The sequence below is a fragment of the Bos mutus genome, chromosome X (genome assembly GCF_027580195.1).
Source record: "Bos mutus isolate GX-2022 chromosome X, NWIPB_WYAK_1.1, whole genome shotgun sequence".
NCBI lineage: Eukaryota > Metazoa > Chordata > Mammalia > Artiodactyla > Bovidae > Bos > Bos mutus.
In genome coordinates, this window is record NC_091646.1 from 25,748,879 (window position 1) to 25,758,798 (window position 9,920).

At 34.7% G+C, this 9,920-nt stretch overlaps 1 protein-coding gene across 3 annotated transcripts; it reads right to left on the reverse strand.

Moving 5' to 3' along the window:
* Window positions 1-5,238: 5,238 nt before the first annotated feature.
* AGTR2 (angiotensin II receptor type 2) lies at window positions 5,239-9,423 on the reverse strand. Of its 3 annotated transcripts, none has more exons than XM_005899338.3 (3): window positions 9,243-9,423; window positions 9,030-9,091; window positions 5,239-7,779 (listed from the first exon to the last, which is right to left on the reverse strand). In XM_005899338.3, exon 3 carries the CDS (start codon window positions 7,738-7,740, stop codon window positions 6,652-6,654), a length of 1,089 nt encoding a protein of 362 aa, XP_005899400.1. In that variant the 5' UTR covers window positions 7,741-7,779; window positions 9,030-9,091; window positions 9,243-9,423; the 3' UTR covers window positions 5,239-6,651. The 3 variants fall into 3 exon arrangements, with proteins under 3 accessions (XP_005899400.1, XP_070222576.1, XP_070222575.1); XM_070366475.1 differs by having other exon boundaries at window positions 5,239-7,776; window positions 9,018-9,091; XM_070366474.1 differs by having other exon boundaries at window positions 9,018-9,091.
* Between the last annotated feature and the right edge of the window lie 497 nt (window positions 9,424-9,920).

A 9,920-nucleotide genomic window follows, 5' to 3' on the forward strand; every position in this document is an offset into this window, starting at 1 on the left:
TCTTTTGCTACATACCCAGGAATGGAATTGCTAGATCATATGGTAATTCTATTTTTAATTTTTTGAGGAAACTCCATACTGTTTTCCATAGTAACTGTACCAATTTACATCCTCACCAACAGTGGACAATTGTTACCTTTTCTCCAAATCCTTGTCAACATTTATTTGTGGATTTTTTGATGATAGCCCTTCTGACAGGTGTAAGGTCATAGCTCATCGTGGTTTTGATTTGCATTTCCCTGATGATGAGTTATGTTGAATATCTTTTCATGTGCCTGTTGGACATCTGTGTTTCTTTTTTGGAAAAATGTTTATCCAGGTATTCTGCCCATTTTTTAAGTTGGGTTGTTTTTTGATATTGACTTGTATGATCTGTTTATATATTTTGGATATTAACCCCTTCTTGGTCATCTGATTTGCCAATATTTTCTCCCATTCAGTAGGTTGTATTGTTGTTGTTTTATCTTGCTGTGCAAAAGCTTTTAAGTTTAATTTGGCCCCAATATAATTAGAATAATCCTCCCAATCATTAGCTCATGAAATTGCCTAGCCCATAAAAGCTAACCACACCACATTTCAAGGTTACTCTTGCCCTCTGTGACAGCCCATACTCTTCTATGTGGAGTGTGTTTCTCTCTAAATAAATCCACTTCTTACCTATTTGTCTCACTGAATTCTTTCTGTGATAAGACATCAAGAACCTGAGCTTCATTAGGTCCTGAAACCAAGTGTGTTATTTCAATTTGAAAGACCATGAGTTTTGGCCAGGTTTGACTCCTGGGTACATGGGTTAGAGTCCCAAACTGGGTTTTGACCAGATTTGAGTCCCAGCCATGTGGGTTCAAGTCCCAACCTGAGGTGAACGATTTCAGTGCTACTAACAGTGATTTTGTCTGTGGCTAATTATCTATACAGTTAAAATTTTCAACAATGAGGAAGTATTGATTCTTAGTAAGAAATACATATAAATTATTATTAATTTTAAAAAGAACTCTCTTTCTAAAAGAAAGAATTTCAAAAAGAAAGAATTCTTATTCTGAGGATATTAATCCTTTGTGCAAGTGGGCATCAAGGTCTAGAAGGCTAGTCCATCCAGCTGTAGGCCACTGTTTTTTTTTTGTTTTTTTTTTTGCAGGAAAAGTAATTTTTTTGTGTTTGATAGCATATGAATTTCTGTTATTTTATGTGAAACATCATGGTTGATATAATTCATATAGGAATTAACAAAATAATTAAGTGCTTTATTTTTCTTATTATCTCAATCCTTTCTTGTTTCAGTTACCTCCTGTGATTAATTCAGCTTGCCCAGTTTAGATTTTTCTTTTATTGATAGATGAAGCCACCAAACAATTTTCTATTCTCAGATCCCTGTAGGGAAAAGAAATCAAAATAGAATGTGCTTTCCTTTAGATTATCCTCTCATTTTGATACAGACATCAAAAGATCAGAAAAAAAGGAATTTTTCCAAAACATTTTACTTAGATCTAATTTAGGGTTATGAAATGTAGAAATACAGTAAATCCCCTACCTATGTATGAATTCTAAGAACATGTTTGTAAGTCCAATTTGTTCATAAATCCAACAGAGTTAGCCTAGATATGCACCTAACACAATTGGCTATACAGTACTGTACTGCAATAGGTTTATAATATTTTTCATAAAAATAATACATAAAAAACACATACAAAATAAAGAAAACATTTTCATCTTACAGTGCAGTACCTTGAAGAGTATAGTAGTACCAGCTACATCACTGCTGCCTTTACACTTGCTTCTGGACATCCTGGGTTCAAAATAAAGATACTATACTATTGTACTCTATACAGTAGTGTATAGTAAAGTACACAAAAGTACAATCACTGTAGACAAGCATGCACATGACCATGTATGCCAGACATGTGAACTAAATTATGTGATTGGATGTGTGAACACACATTCGCATTTTTTAAAGTTCGCAACTTCAAGGTTCATATGTAGGGGACTTACTGTAATTAATACTTGACTTTTCATAATAAAAATATATATTCATTTTGCAAATTGCAAGGGATGAATTTCTCTGGTAATCCTATATAATCTTATTTCACAAAACTAGCATTCATGTCAACATTTTTGTCCCTCAAAATAAATGTTTGAGGGCCTTGCTTTCTGTGTGGAGGTAGAGGGGGCAGCAGGGAGTAGTGGTTACTTCATGTAGTTCTGTAGAGCATGAAGCATGAGAAAAGGGTAGTGGAGAACCAGGCAGAAAGCCTTATCCATTAGCTTTCTCTCTTTTTCTTCATAGGTGCTAATATACTACCTGCCCAGTACTCTTTTATTGCTGTTGTCACGGATATGTAAGCAGTGTGGTTTGGAGAAAGTTGAAAGTCTGAGCAGGACTGTCTCTGAAATATCAGCTTGTAGCCTAAGATTCACTGAAACTACTAAATACATCTGTTAGGATTACCCAGATCATTGATCAGAGACAAACTTAAAGATTAATATGAACTCATCTGTACCTCAGTGTCCTTATTTGTAAAATGAGAATAATTGAATCATTTTGGGAATAAAATGAGATAATACAAGTAAAATACATATAAAAGTATATATCATATAGTGCTCACCTAATAGTAATAGCTATTATTGTTATTACTATGTGGTTCTTGGGCATTATGTGGGTGAGATGAATAAAGGTGGAACCATGGAAAATAAAGTGAATTAGGTAATACTTGGAAATGGGACAACCAAAATGAGAAGAATACAGTTTCTTTTGCTATCTGAGAAACTTAACATGAAATTTATATTATCAAAGAGAAAAGAAGACATTTATACCTTTGTATATTCCTGCAGAGTTCACATATTCATGCACCATCTTCTCAAATGACATTTCTTCTTAGTCCCAGGAAAGACCACTGTAGTCCAAGAGAATTACTTAGGAATCAATACTGGGTTCCTCTGGTTGCTCAGTCGGTAAAGAATTTGCCTGCAATGCTGGAGACCAGGGTTCAATCCCTGAGTTGGGAAGATCCCCTCAAAAAGGAAATGACAACCCACTCCAGTATCCTTGCCTGGAAAATTCCATGAACAGAGGACCATGGCGTCACAAAGAGTCAGACAGGACTGAGTGACTAACACTTTCACTAACAAGGAAGTGGAGGCCAGTCTTAAAATCCCAAGGATTAGGTAAATAATTCTTTTAATTAAGGGAACACCCAGGGGAGGGAGGTTTGTAGTATAATTAGTATCATAATTGTTATTGTGGGATAGGAACTGATAGGAGCTGAATATTGGAAGCTGTGTAGGTGTTCATCAGTTGAGTGAGACACCCTGAGGATCAGGGATGATTGGAGGGGTGTTCAGGAAACAGAGTGGTGTGGGCAAAAGCAGACAGGCATGAGAGAGCAGTAGGCTTGAAAAAAAAAAAAAGCAGTTTGAGTCCTTTTGTGATGCTTGAACATACAGTATAAGAAGAGATGGCTCTTTAACAAGTGGTGCTGGGAAAACCGGTCAACCACTTGTAAAAGAATGAAACTAGAACACTTTCTAACACCATACACAAAAATAAATTCAAAATGGATTAAAGATCTAAACGTAAGACCAGAAACTATAAAACTCCTAGAGGAGAACATAGGCAAAACACTCTCCGACATATATCAATCACAGCAGGATCCTCTATGACCCACCTCCCAGAATATTGGAAATAAAAGCAAAAATAACCAAATGGGGCCTAATTAAACTTAAAAGCTTCTGCACAACAAAGGAAGCTATAAGCAAGGTGAAAAGACAGCCTTCAGAATGGGAGAAAATAATAGCAAATCAAAGTACTGACAAACAACTAATCTCAAAAATATACAAGCAACTCCTACAGCTCAATTCCAGAAAAATAAATGATGCAATCAAAAAATGGACCAAAGAACTAAATAGACATTTCTCCAAAGAAGACATACAGATGGCTAACAAACACATGAAAAGATGCTCAACATCACTCATTATCAGAGAAGTGCAAATCAAAACCACTATGAGGTACCATTTCATGCCAGTCAGAATGGCTGCGATCCAAAAGTCTATAAGCAATAAATGCTGGAGAGGGTGTGGAGAAAAGGGAACCCTCTTACACTGTTGGTGGGAATGCAAACTAGTACAGCCACTATGGAGAACAGTGTGGAGATTCCTTAAAAAAAACTGGAAATAGAACTGCCTTATGACCCAGCAATCCCACTGCTGGGCATACACACTAAGGAAACCAGAAGGGAAAGAGACACATGTACCCCAATGTTCATTGCAGCACTGTTTACAATAGCCAGGACATGGAAGCAACCTAGAAGTCCATCAGCAGATGAATGGATAAGAAAGCTGTGGTACATATACACAATGGAATATTACTCAGCCATTAAAAAGAATACATTTGAATCAGTTCTAATGAGGTGGATGAAACTGGAGCCTATTATACAGAGTGAAGTAAGCCAGAAAGAAAAACACCAATACAGAATACTAACACATATATATGGAATTTAGAAAGATGGTAACAATAATCCTGTATACGAGACAGCAAAAGAGACACTGATGTATAGAACAGTATTTTGGACTCTGTGGGAGAGGGAGAGGGTGGAATGATTTGGGAGAATGGCACTGAAACATGTATAATATCATATATGAAATGAGTCGCCAGTCCAGGTTCAATGCACGATACTTGATGCTTGGGGCTGGTGCACTGGGACGACCCAGAGGGATGGTACGGGGAGGGAGGAGGGAGGAGGGTTCAGGATGGGGAACACGTGTATACCTGTGGTGGATTCATGGTGATATATGGCAAAACCAATATAATATTGTAAAGTTAAATAATAAAATAAAATTTTTAAAAAAGAGATGGCAGAGGGGAAAAAAAAGTCAGACAGGCAAGGAAGAATCAGATTTCTTGTGGTCTTGTAGACCATAGCAAGAAATCTGGGCTTTCCTTTGATAATTAATAAGTGATTATGGCTGAAGACACAAGAGAGGGAGACTAGAAGAGTATAGCAAGAAGCCAGATAAGGAATGATCGAAGGTAAAACTAAGAAGTATCAGCGGGGATTGTAAGGAAGATAAGGATACAAGAGAAGGTAAGAATCTATAACTTGAGGTAGTTACAACAAAAAAGTAAAGTGCACATGATCTTCCAATTAAAACTTTTATTTATGTTTTACAAAGTTATTTAAAATATGAAGTCATAGTTGGTTATGCATTTAACTATTTGTTTTTATTGATAATAATAGATGACATGAAATAAGAACTTTCCCAGAAAGTAGATCAAGAGTATTGTTGGATCTATATCCCTGAAATCTGGTGGAGACGCCAAGCTTCTGAAACTTTACTTCTATCTTAGAGGTCAGTACTGGTCTAGGAAGGTCCTAGATAACCTGGTAAAATATGGGTCTGGTGCAGAATGAAATCTCTAACTTCTAAAATTAGGATTCATGCTCTAAATTAGGTAACTCAGTTTCAGGTATTTCTCAAAGTTAGGAGTTCTAATAGTGTTGAGAGATCTATGCACCAGTCACTGGTATAGAAGAGTCCCACAGAATCCTATAAATTCTGGAACAAACAGTATCCACAGGTGTAATTTAAGTATACCCCATGGTCTATATTTTCTAAGCCATGTTGCATTGCCCTGACAGGTAGGTTTGTTGTGTGACACCAAACTTGTCATTTGCTGGATCTCTTTGTCCTCCTTGAGTATCAAAATTCCATTCTGAGATAAGTTTTTCCTATACTAGTTAAGGGTTTATTACAAATTAAAGAGTTAAAGCAGCCACCCAAATATTTTGGGAAGCAACCCACAACCAAAGCATCAATAATAAAACTCAGGTCAACTTCCTATATATCAATCAAAGCACCATATCCAAAAGGTCAAGGATGTAAAAAATGACCTTTACATTTTATACACTAAGTAGTTCTTAGTTATTGTTTTTGAAAAAGTATCAGAGGACATAGAAACCTTCAAACAGTTAAAATGAATAGAAATTTAAAAAGTTTATTCAGACTTTAGTGAACACTCAAATATTTGTTTATTGGAGATCTATGTTATTACACATTTCACTTTTTATGATTATAAATACAAGTTAAATGTAGGAGTACATGTAATCTATACTATATTCCTAGCCCTACTCAATATGTAGCTATATCTTAAATATAAATTCATGCTAAAGTGAAATATAAAAAGATTATTATTCATAATATAAAGTAGAAGTGCTCATTCCTTTTAGCATACTATCTTGTAAATAATGCAATGAATTAAAAGACTGGCCTTGGTTCAAGATAAAAGCTTGATAAAAATAGATATAAAAATCAACAAAGACTCCAGAACTTCTCAAAGAGAAATCTGAAACCCCAAATCATCATTCACAATTTATTATTAATTATAATTTGAGATAAATTCCCAGTTACTTCTAGATTATAGATATATCTCCCCAGTGACATCTCGTACTGATAGACAAGGAAGGGAAAAAAAGGAGGCAATTTTTGAAAATCACTGGAGGATAAAACTTAAGAGGTACATTTGGTTTCCTGTTCTAGAAGTCTGAGAAAAGATTACATTAAGGGGAAAAATTGTTATTTTACTAAAGCCATTAAAAGATAATTCAGGGAGATCTTTTAAGCCAAGTAGCCATATTGATAACCTGTATTCCACTGTTACGTTTAAGACACAAAGGTCTCCATTTCTCTAAAGGAACTGCTTTTTCCACATGACCCATTCTCTCTCTTGCCTTGGAGCCAAGTAATTGGAACCCTAAACACACGGCGGAGCTTCTGCTGGAACCTATTCCCAACAAAACAATACAGAAAGGGATTAATGCAGCTGTTGGTGAATCCCAGGAGAATGGCAAAAGGAAGTGCCAGGTCAATGACTGCTATAACTTCACAGCTATTAATGACACCCATCCAGGCTAGAGCATCCAGGAAGGTCAGAACATGGAAGGGAAGCCAACAAATGATGAACGCCAGAACAACAGCAGCTGCCATCTTCAGAACTTGGTCACGAGTTATTCTATTTTTCCCATAGCTATTGGTCTTCAGTAGATGTTTTCTGATTCCGAAATAACATGTTGCTATGAATATTAAAGGGATAATAAAACCAAGGATATTTTTCATTAAGGCAATCCCAGCTGACCATTGGGCATACTTCTCAGGTGGGAAAGCCATTATGCAAGCATTCACCCCTAAATATTCAATGGTTCTGACATCCCGGAAATAAAACGTTGGCAATGAGGACAGACAAGCCATACACCAAACAAGGGGAACTATATAAGATGCTTGCCAGGGATTTCTTCTTTGAGACAGAAAGGGGTAAATGACAGATTGGTACCTATCAACACTCATGCAGGTGATAAAAAAAATGCTTGCAAACATGTTCAGGGTCAGGAAAGAACCAAAAAGTTTGCACATTACAGGTCCAAAGAGCCAGTCATATCTATGAGAATAATAGGTTGCCCAGAGAGGAAGAGTAGCCAAAAGAAGTAAGTCAGCCACAGCTAGGTTGAAGATGTAAATGCTGGAAACCTTCTTAGGACCCTTTTGACAACAAAACAGTGTAACCACAATAGTATTGACAAGAAATCCAACTGCAAAAATAATGTAATAGAGAACAGGAATTGCATCTAAATGCTTATCCGATGGCTTATGTGAGCAATTAAAGGTAGATTCATTGCCAGAAATGTTCACAAGTCCAACGTGAAGACTGCTGGTAATGTTTTTGCTGATGGTGGCAAGGGAGAAGTTGGTCTTCATGTTGATTGAAATGTCAGCAGCTCCTAATTTTTACACCTTCTGAGGGAAAAAAAAGAACTTGTAGAACACATACAGAATTTAGGATATTATCAAGTTGTTAGCATTATAAAAGTTTGTTGAAAGCAAAAAATGTAGGTTATTATAGAAAATATTGGGAAACAGAAGCATGCCTTATGAAATAAGAATGGACTTTACTTCTTGAAGAAGAGAAGAGAATTCTCTCAGTAATACTAAGAAATTAAGACATTCTGGCATCTAGACTGAAAATTCTAAGCAAAACTACTTTTTGCCCTTCTTTTCTATTGTCAAAAAGGTTAAAGAAAATTAATATTTCAAAAGGTTAGCCAGAATAAGAAATATGTGAAACAAATAAAAAGAAACAAGAAAAATTACCATTTCAAAAACACATGAGCACATATCTCACTCTGTATACTTTCTAGAAACTACACCACTGCCTACTATTGCATAGAGAAATGCCTTTTTCAAGTAACTAATTATATACAAATCATTCCAGCTATGGAGAAATAAGTAAAATAAACTATGGAAAAAATAAGTAAGTGTACAAAAGACTTAGAGAAAATATGCAAAAGGAACATATTGGGATAGTGGGTTATGGCTGGTTTTTACTAATTAAAAATAATTCCTATAGTTCTACTTTTCCATTGTTTTCACAATAATAATATAATTAAGAGGTATTTATGGAATATGTGCATATTTTTAAAACCCCCATCACATTTTAATAGAGACTATTACTTTTACATATGGATATTTAAGTTTAATCCATATAAAAGAAAAGCTACTTATTTTAATTAGGAACAGAAAACTAAAAAATACCAAAATTGGATTTACGGTCAAGTAGAAAAAAATTGTGTTGCTCAATGAAATAAAAATTGAATATCAATGATTAGTCATAATATAATTGTATCACTTTTTCCTTTGCTTATTATTATTATTTTTTTTTTTTTAGTTTAACAGCTAAGTAGTAACAGTGCTACTTGGCTATTGAATATTATAACCAGTATTCAGATTTTTGTGATACTGTTATTTTTAATAGCAACATTATTTTAAAACAAAAAAAAAGTTAGCTGAAGATAACACAGTAAGGGAAAGACTATTCCTTTGGATAGTTTCAAAACACATATAAATAAACTACTCAGTGAAAATGTAATCAGCAAAGAATCTCTTAATAAACAACAAACATCACTTTTGTTTAGAGCTTTACTCTTTCATAATCTTGACTTAACAAATTAACATGAAAGAATCTAAAATAAACTCACTTGAAGACTTACTCGTTGTTCGAGTTTAAAACTTAGTTATCATAAATCAGCTTGCTTCGTTCTTAAGTGCACCCCTGTAAAAGAAACAGTAATTTAATAATTTAGGAATTTTGCAAAATACAGTGTTAAAATACAGGAAAAAGGGAAAGCACATCCATAAAAAAATTTTCATTTAATGTATGTTTTACTTTCCAAATAGAGTATGTATAAATTGTGCAGACCTACCTTAAAAATTCAGGCTGAAGAATGCTTTTAATTTTGTGCTTATTAGTTCCCTTAGAGTCAGGGACGTAATAGCACCAGATCTCTGGTTTCCTTCTTATATATTCCGTCTGTCCACTGGGAGCCTTCAACCTACATAATTCTAGGTCTGACTTATGAACACTTGCCAGCTTTCCAGTGGGTTTTTTTTTTTTTTTTTGGCTGCAAAACATTAATCTGAAATTCTTACTGTCTCCAATCATAACAGCTCATTCAAATAAATCTCAAACAAAAAAAATGAAGTTTCCACAAATGTGTTAGAGAATTTTGAAGTCAGTGGCTTACTTTAAAAGAAGAATATAATTATTTGCAGAATTTTCTCTTTCTTTTACCCCAATACCGGCATTCTAAAGTGAGTTAAGGAGTGGAGGTTAGGGAATTTATTCTAGTAGTTGAGTTAAATTCCACCAGCATCTTTTACAACTTTCATTACTTTTTGAAAAATTTTACCCCGGTTTAATAAAAGAACAGCAGCAACTTTACTTGAAGTCTAACATTTCTAAAATTTCTCCTTTGTGTTAAGCAGTTTTTGTTGGCTTTTGCTGGAGAGATAGTGACAGGAAGGAAATAATTCTCATGTCTTCTAAAAGAAATATTAATAAGCATTGTCTCCTTTCATGGGTCTCTATCATATTTGTGGTT